The 14,841-nt window shown below is 42.1% G+C and overlaps 2 protein-coding genes across 10 annotated transcripts; both read left to right on the forward strand.

Moving 5' to 3' along the window:
- Window positions 1–1,187: 1,187 nt before the first annotated feature.
- Window positions 1,188–4,856, forward strand: LOC113450103 (uncharacterized). 3 transcript variants are annotated; one of them, XM_087928531.1, is made up of 2 exons: window positions 1,188–1,272; window positions 2,172–4,856. In XM_087928531.1, the coding sequence occupies exon 2, from the start codon at window positions 2,675–2,677 to the stop codon at window positions 3,929–3,931; it is 1,257 nt and encodes a 418-aa protein (XP_087784657.1). In that variant the 5' UTR covers window positions 1,188–1,272; window positions 2,172–2,674; the 3' UTR covers window positions 3,932–4,856. The 3 variants fall into 3 exon arrangements, with proteins under 3 accessions (XP_087784657.1, XP_087784659.1, XP_087784658.1); XM_087928533.1 differs by having other exon boundaries at window positions 1,201–1,376; XM_087928532.1 differs by having other exon boundaries at window positions 1,231–1,310.
- LOC113450099 (uncharacterized) lies at window positions 1,199–14,841 on the forward strand. 7 transcript variants are annotated; one of them, XM_087928544.1, is made up of 4 exons: window positions 6,950–7,197; window positions 9,034–9,118; window positions 11,610–11,692; window positions 12,462–14,841. In XM_087928544.1, exon 4 carries the CDS (start codon window positions 12,515–12,517, stop codon window positions 13,256–13,258), a length of 744 nt encoding a protein of 247 aa, XP_087784670.1. In that variant the 5' UTR covers window positions 6,950–7,197; window positions 9,034–9,118; window positions 11,610–11,692; window positions 12,462–12,514; the 3' UTR covers window positions 13,259–14,841. The 7 variants fall into 7 exon arrangements, with proteins under 7 accessions (XP_087784665.1, XP_087784667.1, XP_026577036.1 ...); XM_087928539.1 differs by lacking the exons at window positions 6,950–7,197; window positions 11,610–11,692 and adding an exon at window positions 1,199–1,272; XM_087928541.1 differs by lacking the exon at window positions 11,610–11,692 and having other exon boundaries at window positions 6,944–7,628.

Here is a 14,841-nt window from a genome sequence, read left to right on the forward strand (position 1 = left end):
TCTCCTAGAAGAATGAAATATTCTAGGAAATATTAAAAGGGCAGAATATTATACCTCCCTGGATGAGAAAAGGAGAAACATGCTCTTGGAAAATAGCCCCCAACTTTGTTAATAGCCCCAGAAAGACTGGTCCATCCTATCTACAAGACAAAATGCCTTCAGCTCTAGGGTGATAGGATTAGCCCCTCACTCAAGATCCAAAGCCATTAAGCCATAATAGGAATTGCCCAACACTCTTTCACAACACAATCCTCTCCATTACCTCATCACTCAGCAAGATTCAACCAAGCCTGGGACACAGATAGCCTACAAGGTTAGCTTGGCACTTCTTCCCGTAACCCCCTGGGAGGCTGGCAACCAATAGTATATATTTCTTGCAAGGCCCAAGAGAGGATATAAATATATCTCACTCTCCACTCCATGTGGTCATCTACCCAGAATCACACCTACTTGGTGGTTCTGCTTCACCATTAAACTATCCTTCCAAACAGCAACCTTGTTTCCAGTGTCTTTCTTCCCACCTGGAACTGAATCCAGATGGACATTTTCTCCAACATTAGGAAGTGCTTAATATGCCACCTTGACTTCCCAAAAGAAAAAAAAAATCAAGACAACATGTACAGTATGCTGAGGTTGTTTTCATTCAGATTCTATTAAGTGCTGTACCTTATGATTCTTGACCCTTGACAAATATATCTTTTCTTTTATATACACTGAGAGCATTTGCACCAAAATAAATACCTTGTGTGTCCAATCACACTTGGCCAATAAAGAATTCTATTCTATGTCTATTGTCTATGCAACAGAGATTAGAGCCAACATCTGAAGTGGGATCTTCTGACTCTAGTTGGGCCAACATCTCCATCGTATTCCCCTTCACCACCACCCCCCAAAAAACGACAAGTAATATTTCCCTTGATTTTTTTGTTCTTGTTTCTGTTGAACTAGAATCGTCGCGCCACCTTGCAAACGAGGTTGTAATTCGGCCTTATGTCGCTAGATGGCGCGTGCTCTATTAAATGAGTAAACACCCGGGGACTAGAAAGCGGGTCAATACAGTAGAGCGGCATCGATGGTGGCTGAGTACCCGCATCCAACGGGAGGGGGAGCGACGGAGCCGAAAGATGTTGAAACAATAGAGTCGTCGAATTCTAGAGAGGATGTGGAAGCGAGGAAAAGAACAGAGGAATCTCCTCTTCCGGCTGACCCATCGGAGGACGGAGGCGTGCAGGGTTCCTCTCTTGCTCTTCCCAGGACTTTTGCTGCTGGAAGGTGAGTTGAGGGCAGGTCGGAGGAGAAGCCGGGTGCAAGTATAGGGCTGTTTGGTTTCCTCCACGATGCAGAAGCAGAGAAGAAACCAGGTTGCAACATGTCAGGTGCTGCTGCTTGTTCCTTCTCTCCCCAAATTTTGTTCCAGTGGTGCTTGTCGTTATGAAAGTGCTGCTTGCAGTTTTCTGCTGCTTGGGAGATTTCAAAGGTCGACTTCAGTTTAGGATTGATGCTTTGTGATTTTTATGGACGTGTTGTTTTCTTGGGAACTGGGGAGTTTCATGCACAAAAACGGGCATTATATCTTGCAGGTGCTTTGGGCACCATTCATCAATTGAAGTCCCGCATCTGTTGAAGCCGTCCCATCCTCCAAAATTAGACCCAAGCATTTGAGCGTACCCACTTCTCCGACATTTTTGAGGCTGAAATACAAACGGACTTTTAACAGACATATTCATAGACGTATCAATATATATTTGTCTCTATGTGCATATCTGTATAATGGGTTATTTTCAAATATATCAGGAAATGTTGAGGCTACATTTTCCTGATATATTTGAAAATAACCCATTTGTTATAGTAACCAATATAATATATAATCATAATAACAAACCAAATTTGTTATGTTCATAAAATGAAATAACCAAATAACTAAAGAATAAGCTCCAGAAGAGTACTTCATGTTTCTGTGGATATTTGAACTTGGATCTCGCTAATCTTTTATATGTCAAATGAATCATAATCAAGATTAGAAATTAATTTAGCATTTTGGCATGTTTGCTTTTTCATTGTAATGCATGTTTTTTTTTCCTTCTTGCTGTTTTCACATTTTCTGCAGCCATTTTACAAATCTTTTATGTCAATCTAACCTTTTAAACTACCCTTTTATGTCAATCTTGTAGACTGAAAAGATGCTAGGAAGAGAATTCCGGAACAAGTGAGAATCCCAAGCAGCATTAAAAAGAAAGCAAATCCAGCCAGCAATGAAAGTGTTTTTCCGCCTCTGCTAGAAAACTACAAAAGTTTTCTCCTTCTGCAGGCAGGTGAAGGACAAAAGAGAGAATTTGAAAAGAGTTTTGAGTTGGAAAAAATGTAATATGTAGTAGTCAAGCAAATACTCCAAAAATGGTCAAGGGAGATTATTTTCAAAATCAGAAAAAGGTGAAGTAATCTGGAAATCAGTATAGGAAGAAGTGGTTACTTGATAGTCACACTAGATAGACAGGCAGTCAAGCTTTACCCTATGAAGCAAGTAGCTTGACTGAAAGCACGATCTTGAGAATCCAAAAATATACTTGGAAAAACCCCACAATGTGCATATTGTAGAGAAAAACACAGATTGCGGAGCACAGCTGATTATGTATGAGAGGACACACACTAAAGAAAAGCCCACCCACACCCCTCAATGTGGCAAATAGCTTTAGGAAATGTGATACACCAGAGGACTCACATGGGGGAGAAACCATATGGGTGTCTAGATTGTGGGAAAACTTTCAGTCGGAATTCTCACCTGGTGATACACCAGAGGACTCACACAGGGGAGAAACCATATGAGTGTCCGGATTGTGGAAAAGGTTTCAGTCGGAATTCCAATCTGACAATACATCAGAGGATTCACACAGGAGAGAAACCATATGCGTGTTCAGACTGTGGCAAAAGTTTCAGTCAGAATTCCAATCTGGTGATACACCAGAGGATGCACACAGGACAGAAACCGTATGAGTGTCCAGATTGTGGGAAAGGTTTCTGTCAGAATTCTGACTTGGTAATACATCAGAGGACACACACAGGAGAAAGACCATATGAATGTCCAGATTGTGGAAAAAGTTTCATTCAGAATTCTGACCTAGTGATACATAAGAGGACTCACACGGGGGAGAAACCGTATGAGTGTCCTGAGTGTGGGAAAGGTTTTAGTCGGAATTATGCACTGGTATTACATCAGAGGATTCATACTGGGGAGAAACCATATGAGTGTCCAGGTTGTGGGAAATCTTTCAGTCGGAATTCTGATCTCGTGACACACCAAAGAACTCATACTGGGGAGAAACCTTATGATTGTCTGGATTGTGGAAAAAGTTTCAGTAGGAATTCCCACCTTGTGCTACACCAGAGGAGTCACACAGGAGAGAAACCATATGAGTGTCTGGATTGTGGAAAAAGTTTCAGTCGGAATTCTGGCCTGGTGATACACCAGAGAACTCACACTGGGGAGAAACCTTATGAGTGTCCGGATTGTGGGAAAACTTTCAACCGTAGTTCCCATCTGGTGATACACCAGAGGACTCACACAGGAGAAAAACCATTTGAGTGTCCCGAATGTGGGAAAACTTTCAGTCGGAATTCTGAGGTCGTGATACATCAGAGGACTCACACAGGGGAGAAACCGTATGAGTGTCCGGATTGTGGGAAATGTTTCAGTCAGAATTCCCATCTGGTAGTGCACCATAGGACTCACACAGGAGAAAAACCATATGAGTGTCCGGAATGTGGGAAAGGTTTCAGTACTAGATCTAAACTTATAAATCATTTAGGTTTACACACAGGGGAGAAACCTTTCAGATGCCCAGAGTGTGGACGGTGTTTCACACATTATTCATCCCTAAAGGCACACAAGAAAATCCACATGCGGCAAACATTGATGAGTGTAGAAAAACCCTGATTTTCATTTCTGATTTCCCATTGGGAATGCAAATCAACAATTTAATTTTTGGCCTTATTCTCTTTAGTGAATCATGTCTCAGTATTGGACATAAGGGAGGAGAGAAAAATGGAAAATTTTACTTTTGTGAAGGCTAACTACCTGTATCTGACTATCAGCAGCATGTAGTGGATAATCAGTTTTGCAGAAACAGTGCAATTACCACACAACAGCGCCTGTGTTGGTTTTTTGTTTTGCATATTGATCATCATAGATCATAGAAATGCCCCAGGCAGAATTTGAGTTTTCTATCTGGATGTCTTCCAAATTTCAGCCCCAGAGTTTTCTAGCCAGTAGAGACTTTGCAGAATGGTATAGAATGATAGTCAAGATTGCTATGAGGCCCTAGTAATCTACATATCATAAATAATGTACTACTGTATAACGTAATAAGAGCACCCAGATTTATTTAGAGTTTGTGGATTGTAAAGATGAGGAAAATGAAAGGAGACGTAGAGAGTATTCGGGATTCATCTTTTCCTAACACCTCCAAAAATCCGTTCAACTTTAATCCCTGTTCAGATTTGCTCTAAAATTGGGGCTCTGATTTTTCAAAAATTCCCTACTAGTAAAGAGAGAAAAAGTACTCGGAGTAAGCATTTAGCTATGCAGTTGAATGATCCTGATGTTGTTGAATTTAGAAGACACCAAAGAATTCAAGATTGTTTCTTTTCTTGTCTTCTTTTTGTGGATAAAAAACATTCCGCCTGTCAGTTGTGTCTGATGCTATTTAAACTTCTGTTTTTATATATACTTCCTTTTTTATATCTCTTAGCTGTTTATAATAATCATTATTCTTCAATTATTTTCTTTATAAAAAGACAACTAAATGTACCCCATGAACCTTATGTTGGTCTTTCACCGTAATAAAGATTTGATAATCTTATATAGATGACAGTTCTTTTCCTAGTAGGTCATATTTCATAAGATACATTGCAGAACGACGTCCAACAGACCAGGAGCAGCCCAGACACGCAGAGGAACCAAGAGGTTTGTCTGTCCTGATCCTCAAGCTCCAGATGGCTTCAGATTTAAACGTGCAGTGTTAAAACTTTAACATAATCAAATTATATTTAATTCTCTTTTTTTGGTGCCACTTTTTGGTCACACCCATTATGAAGTCGCATATTTTTATGCTTAGGAGCTGAAAATGCTTGAAATAGTTCAAAAGCTATTCTGAATATTTGAGAGAACCTTTTTATTAATCAAACTGTCTTTGGGGAATAAAATAGGATGTTGGTGTAGAAGAAACAAAAGAGAAGAAGTTGGAAGAGTTCGTGGCTGGCTGACTATTGCAAGAATTCATTGCACAGTGTTTATTGTGATTACCCTTCTATGAAGGCCCGCCCTTCCTTCCAAAATGCCAGAAAGTGGGGAAGAAGTGCAATGGGTATGAATGGGCCAATAAGAAGCCCAAGGCCATTGGCTGAAATGGGCATCCATAGAAAAGAAAAAAAAATCTGATTAAGAATTGACTGCAGAGCACAAATAAAGGAATAGAAATTGAATTCTATTCTGCAAAGATTCAGAGTGGACACATTGAACCTGACATGAAGGGAAGAATGGAATATCCAGCAAGTAGCCCTTATACAATACAAAAGTAGATTAATTAGACTCCATAAAGCCTACTAACCATATATGACAAAAGCAACAGACAATCTAAAAGCCAGAAGGAACCGTTTCCCAGGATGATGCTAGAAGCTGCCAGTCCCCAAATCAGAAAACCACTCCGTTTCCAATTATATGTAAATCCTACCTCTGGTTGTTCCTCTTTTATCAGTGTATAGTGTTCCTTACGCTTGTTCAAGACCTGTTTTAGTACTGTAAAATAATTTAACCAGTGTGGCAAATAGTCAGGAGCATGGGACGAGATGCCAGCCAGTGCAGAAAAGAGCCAACAAGAATGATTAGAGGACTGGAAGCTAAAACATGAAGAACAGTTTCAGGAACTAGGTATCTCCAGTCTATCAAAGAGAAAGACTAGGGTTGATACAATAGCAGTCTTCCAATATCTGGGGCAGTCACAAAGAAAAGGGGGTTAACCTATTCTTTAAGGCAGAATAAAAAAAATGATAGAAACTTGTAAAGGAGAAATCCAATCTAGAACTAACTAGACATTTCCTGACAGTGAGAACAATCAGTGGAACAACTTGCCTCCAGAAGTTGTGGGTGCTTCATCACCAGGGGTTTTTTAAAAAGAGACCGGACAGCCACTTTTCTGAAATGGTATAGGCAAGGGTGGGATTCTACCAGTTTGCACCTATTCACTAGAACCGGTTGTTAACATTCTAAGCAGTTCAGAGAATCAGTTGTTAGAAGAAATTACTGGCCTAATCCTGTAAGGAAGGCAGGAAGGAAACATTCTGGTGTTGCTTAGAGAAACTGCCTCTCTGTTAACCCTTATTTCATTCTTGGCAGGACTAGACTTCCTGTCTCAGGAACGTCTCTGGAGTTTTTCCCCCCCCTCTCCTTTGCTGGCACTTTGCTTGTGTGGAGTGACCATTCAAAGTTACATTGGCACTGAAAAAACTCACTTATGATCATTTTCCACACTTAACGACTGTTGCAGCATCCCCACAGTCACGAGAGGCCAGATGTGTGCCTTGATGTGAGTGATATTGAATTGAATATGAGAACATATACAAGTAATTGTAAGTGATGACTATGAAGTGGATGAACAAAACAATTTGTAAACCAACCGACACACTGTATGTACATATGTGGAAGATGGCTTGATGATTTTATGTTGTGTTTGTCTATGTTTGTCAAAAAATAATAATAAAACTCCCCCAAAAAAAAAAATATATCTCCTTGTTCAGTTTCCATCCATTATTCCTTGTCTGGCCTAGAGGCACTTTAGAAAACAGCTTGACCCCTTCCTCCCCACTTGGAACTGAACCCAGAAGGATATTTCTTCCAACACCTGTACTCGGGACAGTATTCTTTTGCTGCCCTTTATAAGCCGGCTAGAATACCCCAGGCTCCCGACCCTTCATCCTTCCATCCATCCGCTCCAACAGCTGATAAGTTGGGTCTGCCCTTGCCAGTCTCCTGGCAGGGCTTCGGTCACATGATAGGAAGCGGAAAGCAAGGGACAAGCCGCCTTTAAAACCCAGAGAGAAAGGAGAAGGGGAGATTCTTCCCAGGTCTGTTTGAATGGGCTCGTGCGTGCGTTGGATGCCTTAATCCGGATTAGCGGCTCCTTAAAAGTGCTTTCTCCCATCCAGGTGCCCCCAGCTTTTTAAAATTCACCGCTCTTCTTCCTGACGATGGGTAGTCCTTTGTAGGGATTGCCCTGATGCAGTTGGCGTGGGGTGGGTGGAACTTCACCCATTTGTAAAAGTTTGTTTTCTCCCCAAAAGTGCTTGGGGTGTTGAAAAAAGGAGGGGGTGAAAAGCACATTCGACTGGGGAAAGAGAAGAAACGCCCGACAAGTAGGATTGCTCAAGAGGTAAAACAGAATAGGGAGGGAGAAGGAAGATTGCAGCATCCAAAATTTAGAATAGAATAACAGAGTTGGAAGGGACCCCGGAGGTCTTCTAGTCTAACCCCCTGCTTAGGCAGGAAACCCTACACCCACATTTCAGACAAATGGTTGTCCAATCTCTTCTTTAAAAACTTTCAGTGGTGGAGTACCTACAACTTCCATCCTTCCGAGGTGGGTAAAATGAGGACCCAGATTGTTGAAGGCAATATGCTGACTCTAAACTGCTGAGAGAGGGCTGTAAAGCACTATAAAGCGGTATATAAGTCTAAGTGCTGTTGCTTTTGCTATTTACAACCTCTCGATGCAAGTTGTCCCACTGATCATTTGTTTCGTCAGAAAATTTCTCCTTAGTTCTAGGTTGCTTCTCTCCTTGGTCAGTTTCCACCCATTGCTTTCTTGTCCTGCCTTCAGGTTCTTTGAAGAATAGCTTGACTCTCTTCTTTGTGGCAACCCTGGAGATTTTGGAACACTGCTATCATGTCACCCCTAAATTTCCTGCTGGATTAGAGGCAGGGTCTTCACTAAACCTATCCATAACCCCATTGCTGCTTTGTCCACCCCACCCCCCTTTGAATTTAACCTTTAAATTCTGCCTTCTCTCTTTTTATAGTGTTATTTTGAAACCACCTGTGCACAATTAGTTGCATTAGTACTGTGCAGCTACTGAGTGGGGTTGCATAGCACCACTGTTGGGGTGCTAACCCTCTTGATCTGAGCAAGAGTAGCTTTTGAGTAAATGCGGCTGCGTCCAGATAATGTGGGGCTCTTTTGTGTTAAAAGGACAGGGGGTGATTCAGTACAGACCAAACCATCATTTAGAAGAGTTTCAGTCTGATTTTAATTGTACTGAAGTCGAAATACATTTTAAATTTTCACCATTTTTATCCTGCCCTCTTATTGTTTGAAGTTTTGCTTCCAACAGGCCCATCAGAGGCCAGAAGTGATGCAGAACCTTATTAGATATGAGATCAACTCCGAGGATTTTTGTGACTTTTCAGAGAGGAAAAAGAAGCCTGCTTTTTTTTTAAAAAAGGAGAAGGAGTTGTTAAAGATGTTTCTAAAATGTGTATATTTTGGCCATCCTGGCTTGGCTTGCTGGGAGAGATTAGCTTAGGTATGAAGATATTGGAGCCCAAAGGACCTTCCAGATCAGTATTTCTCAACCTTGGCAATCTTAAATATTACCTTCTAGCAGGTAGAAGGCAGCACACCTTCTCAGCAGTGGCCTCTCCACTTTGGAACAATTTTCTTTAAAATCCAGCAATGTTTTCAACCTTGACAATTTTAAGCTGTGTGGACTTCAACTCCCAGAATTCCACAGACAGCCATAAGTGATAAGTGTTAACTTATGTTAACTTATGTTAACTTCATGTATTCATAACTATGTTTATACTTATACCTGTTATCTTATAATCGCTTGACAAAATAAAATCAATCAATAAATAAAAACTTTAGCCTTGGAGAATAGAGTAGGCAGGAAAAATACTTGGCTGCTCAAATTGGTACAGACTATTTCCCCCAAATAAACTATTTAAAAATGTCATTATTTTGACTCTCTTTTTCCCCCCCACAACAGGAGCAAATGGTTTTCTGAGGCAAACCTCAAATGTTGGATTTGGAGTTGATAATGGAAGAAGATTCTAGCAGCATCATTGTTCTAGGTGAGGCCTCTTTCTCCTCAAGATTTGTGAATCAACACAAAGCGAATCGGGTTGTTCCCTGACTTCCAGGAGGACATGATGTGGAAATCTTTCACAGGTGTTTCTCCAGCCTCACTTGAAGGTCAACACAGATTGTGTGAAAATGAATCCAGGCAGCCACTTCTGGGGAGCAGGTGTCTTGATGCTTTAAAGAAAGAGATGGAGCAGCAGCGCAGAATCCATGACCGATGTGTATTATTAACTGAGAAACGCCCATTGCTGTCTTGCTTCCCTTTAGCTCCATGGAGACACAATGAAGACAAGGCAGCCTTTGGGGGCTACCGTTTGGCCCCATGTTTCCAGAAAGATCCATCTCTCCCTCGGGGTTTCTATTTCATGCCGGTTTTTCCTTAGTGACTGCTTGACTAGCCAAATTTGGGAAGGGAGAAAGAGGAAATGAGGTTTTCTGTGGGTGGTTCCAGTTACTAGCTGAAAATGGATGATTGTGGTAAATCAGGATATATAAAGATAGTTTTCAACTTACGGCCGATTGCTTAGCCACTGTTTGAAGTTATGATGGTCCTACATTGGGGTTACTTACAACCAATGTTCGAAGTTACGATGGTCGTCCCCTTGGTCAGGCGACTAAACTACTTGACAACAGGCCAGCATTTATGATCTGTTTGCAGCGTCCTGTGACTGCGTGTTGTGACTTTTGCCCCAAACTCGCTCATCTGAGTTTCAGTGAAATTGTGCCCCCAGTGAACAATTGGTTTGCTTAACGATTGTCAATTCATTTAATGGCCACAATGGTTTGCTTTTAAAAGCCGCCACATAATTCATAAAACCAAGTCGGTCACATGACCAATCTGTTTGTCAACTCATAAAACATTCCTATGCCTGTTTTAGTAGTTGCCACAAAAAAAAAAACAAGGGTGGAGAGGAAGAAAATCTGGAAGAGCAGTTGTAATCGAAAGTACATTACAACTCTTATCTTTAAAAGATTATAAATGAGCTACCAGAGTTTTTTCCCACGAATATATTTCATTGGAGAACATGAATAATGACATCCAGCCTGTGAATGTGCTTAGTTGGAGAATTTATGAGACACTCAGGGGGGAGGCAGGGGGAAACAGGGTCACAGGTGACTGTGAATTACGTATGCCAGAGTTGGTTTCATACAGGGCAGGGCAGGTATGTCGCCTCTAATAAATCCTTGGAAGTTTTTTGAAGGTTGGCTCGAGAATCATGATTTCATTAGAGCGATTGCTGGAATCCTGACACTGTTGTTACAACTATCATGGCTTATGTTTGTGATGGGCATAGAGCAACAGCACTTAGACTTATATACCACTTTATAGTGCTTTACAGCCCTCTCAAAGCGGTTTACAGAGTCAGCCTCTTGCCCCCACTCGCCAACAATCTGGGTCCTCATTTTACCCACCTCGGAAGGATGGAAGGCTGAATCAACCTTGAGCCTGGTGGGATTCGATCTGTCAAATTACAGTAGGAGTAGCTTGCAGTACTGTACTCTAAGCACTGCCCCACCGAGGCTCCTTTTTATGCTGCTTAGGGGATGTAAAAGTTGAGGACTACCTGTGCCCTTAGAGTTTTTGGGGTTTTTTGGAGGGATGGGGTTGGCTTTTAAGCAGTTTTCTGGGATGTAAAATTGTATAGGTAGTCCTCAACTTACAACAACTATTGAACCCAAAATTTCTGCTTACTAAGTAAAAAATTTGTTAAATGAGTTTTGCCCCATTTTAGGACCTTTCTTGCCACGTTTGTTAAGTGAATCACTGCGGTTGTTAAATTAGTAACACCGTTGTTAAATGAATCTGGTTTCCCCAGTGAATTCGCTTGTCAGAAGGTCTCAAAAGGGGATCACATGACCTCAGGATGCTGCAATGGTCATAAATATAAGCCAGTTACCAAACATTTGAAGCTTGATCATGTGACCATGAGGATGCCGCAATGGTCGTAAAGTGTGAAAAATGGTCCTAAGTCACTTTTTTCAGTGCCGTTGTAAACTTCGAACAGTCACTAAATGAACTGTTGTAAGTCGAGGCTTGAACTCTACCTGTATTCTTCACCTTTTTTGAAGTTTGGTCACGTCACAAGCTTTTGGCCATTTTAAAAAAGTTGAATATACGGGCAGGAGGCACAGGCAATTTTAAAAAGTGGTAGGTTTCCTTGCGTCCGTCATGTCCTTCTTTAACCACTCTCAGTTTAGAATTACTTTTGTTAAAAAGATAACTTTCATTTTCTGGATAGCAGCTTTTATTGGTACAGGTAGTCCTTGACTGATGACCACAACTGAGCCCAAAATTTATGTTGCTGAGCAAGACTGTTGTTGAGTGAGTTTTGCCTCATTTTATGACCTTTCTTGCCAGAGCTGTTAAGTGAATGCCTGCAGTCGATAAGTGTGACGACCCGGGGCGTGGCACAAAGACAACACAGTCAGATAAGCAATAAGAGTCCCTTTATTATCTCTAACTTTGCGTCCAATGTCAAGGTTACCTTCTGGCTGGAGGAAAACTCTCCCAGGAAGAGCCTTTGACTGCAGAAAATTAAGTCAAAACATGAGCAACACAAACTGTAAATTTAAATCCAAACAAGCCAAACGGAAGTAATTAGTTTGGCAGGGCAGAAGCAAGGCTTGAAGGCACGAAAAAACTCGCACGGTTGGGAAGACACCAGGAACACAGATAAGCCATGACAACATAGGATAAAGTCACGTTTGCACACAGCTTGCCTTTTTTATACACTTGTGTTCCTAGCTGCAGCTAATGAAGGGAATCAGGGCCCTTTCCTCCCCCGTAAGCCACGCAACCCACGTTGCTCTTTTCTCCGTTCCTCCCTGCGTGCCATAGGATGAAAAGGGGATGGGCCTGGGCCTTCCTCTGAATTCCCTCTCCCTTGTTCTACCTCTCCCTTGCTCTGCCCAGCCAGACTTTGCCCTTCCCCAGCCTCCTCCACAGCCAACTGAGCCACACTCCCACTCCCTGTCAGCTGTTCATCTTCCTCCTTGGATTCAGACTCCGACGGGCGTGACAATAAGTTTGTAACACGGTTGTTAAGTGAATCTGGCTCCCCCATTGACTTTGCTTGTCAGAAGGTTGCAAAATGGGATCTCATAACTCTGGGACACTGCAACCGTCATAAATATGAATCAGTTGCTCAGTGTCCAAATTTTGATCAGGTGATCATGGGGATACTGCAACAGTTGTAAATGCGAAAAACAGTAAGCAAGTCACTTTGTAAAGTGTTGTTGTAACTTGGGATGGTCACTAAAATGTTTGTAAGGATTACCCGTATTAATCCCAGGCCTACCTAAAGACTGACATATCCCAATTCTCTCTTCCAGAAGGCAATGACGATGAAAGAATCTACACAGGAGAGGATCCCCATTATTGCCCGATGTATGGCAAAGGTTTTGGCGATCCATCGGGCCTCGTAAGGGAGCACGAGACACCCAAGGCAACTGAGAAACGCTACAAGTGCGCGGACTGCGGGAAAGGCTTCAAGAAACGATCGGCCCTCCTCACCCACGACCGGACTCACACAGGAGAAAAACCCTACAAATGCTTGGAATGTGGGAACAGCTTCAGTAACAAATCCAGCCTGACCAGACACAAGAGGAAACACACCGGAGAAAAGCCATTCGGTTGCTTAAACTGCGGGAAACGTTTCAGTCAGAGCTCAAGTTTAATCAGGCATATGAGGAATCACACCGGCCTGAGGCCCTACATATGCTCAGATTGCGGCAAAAGCTTCAAGCAGAGCTCCAGTCTTCTAGTCCATGGGAGAACTCACACGGGCGAGACCCCGTATAGTTGTTCCATCTGCGGGAAACGCTTTTCCCAGAGCTCAAATCTTGTGAAACATGAGAGGATCCACACGGGGGAAAAGCCTTACCGATGCTCGGACTGTGGGAACACCTTCAGTAACAAGTCTAGCCTTACTAGGCATAAGAGAAACCACACGGGGCAGAAGCCCTACAAATGTTCCCAGTGCGGGAAAAAATTCAAGCAAAGTTCAGGCCTTCTTAAACACGAGAGAATCCATACGCGGCCCATCTTCTCAAAATATTCTCATCCTAGCTTGGATCCGGATTCCAAGCTGCCTGTACGCGAGAGAGACCACGTTGGAAAGACCATATAAATGGCTTGCATTCTATAAGCCAGGTTTTATTTGACACCAGTAACACAAGATGAGGTTCAAATAGAATAGAGCTGTATTTGAATAGTAGCAGGAAAGTGTTTTTTTGATAAACAAACCCGGTTTGTGACTGTGGTCTCACCTATACGGCCAAACCCTTTTGTCTTGCAGCTTTGCAAACAGAGCCCAAAGTGGAAGATGTTTGAGATGGGGTGATGGAGTTTTCAGAGTTTAACCGTTTTTATTCATGAAATAATTTCCATGTCAGGATTCTGGCAGTTACCCCCCCATTTAAATCATGAGTCTCGAGCCAAACTTCCAAAACTTCAAAAGGATTTATTGAGAGTTATCATGTCCGGCACTGCCTGGGTGTAGCTGACTCTGAAGCACATCATTCATTGTCACTCTTGACCCTGTTTTTCCCCCACCCCCTGGGTGTATCGTAATTCATATTCTCCAATGGGACACATCCATAGCTAAGAGTCATCCATCATGCTCTCCAGTTAGCATTTTGCATGGCAGAAACTTTGGTCCCCTAGTTACTATCTTTGAAAGCTATTTAGGGAATGCAGTTTCGGGTTTGCAAGCTGCTGCAGTGCTCCCCCCTCCCTTTCTGTTGGCCGCTCTAAAAAGACCAGAGAAATATTTTATGAGTCGACATGCCATGGGGAAAGAGACATCTTGAAGAAGACGGTTTAGTTGATTATTAATCAAAATGCCACATTGTATAGGGAAGGAAAAGATTAAAATCTGTCTCAAAACCTGCCCTTAAATGGCAGACTCAGGTTGGATGTTGTTAGCCCTACTGGGTAAAGCAGACCAAGAAATGGACACGATGTAGACCTAACACTACATTTATTAAAGTAGCTGTAATAACATGTACTATGTTTTATATGAATGTACTTCCCCATCTCCTCTTTGTCTTGAGAATTTGACGGGGGTGGGGGTGGCCCATCTGAGACATTTTTGTAAACGTCTCTCTTTGGCTTAAGCCACGTTTATCTATTTACAGATAGTCCTCTACTGATGACCACAATTGAGCCCAACATTTCTGTTGTGAAGTGAGACATTTGTTAAGTGAATTTTGCCCCCCTTTTTTAACGATCTACCTTGCCACAATCTTTCAGTGAATCACTGCAGTTGTTAAGTCAGTAACATGTTTGTTAAGCAAATCTGGTTTTCCCCATTGACTTTGCTTGTCAGAAGGTCACAGAAGTAGATCACATGATCCCCGGACACTGTGATCATCATAAATATGAATCAATTGCCAAGGGTCTGGATTTTGATCCCGTGACCATGAGGATGCTGCAACGGTCGTAAGTGTGAAAAACGGCCCTAAGTCACTTTTTTCGGTGCCATTGTAACTTGGAACTGTCGCTAAACAAACTCTTGTAAGTGGGGGACTACCTGTATTGATTTGGTAACAGATCTTCCCTTTCTCCATTAAAACCATGCTCTACAGATCTACTGTACTGACTTTTGGAGAACAAAGTTGTAGGTGACATATACAATCTATCCTGTATCTCCTGAATTAGCCTCTTGTGGAGGTGAAATATGTTATCCCATTAAAGGTGCTAGAATTTAAA

The sequence above is a fragment of the Pseudonaja textilis genome, chromosome 2, assembly GCF_049901715.1.
Source record: "Pseudonaja textilis isolate UNSWEBS1 chromosome 2, rPseTex1.2, whole genome shotgun sequence".
Lineage (NCBI taxonomy): Eukaryota > Metazoa > Chordata > Lepidosauria > Squamata > Elapidae > Pseudonaja > Pseudonaja textilis.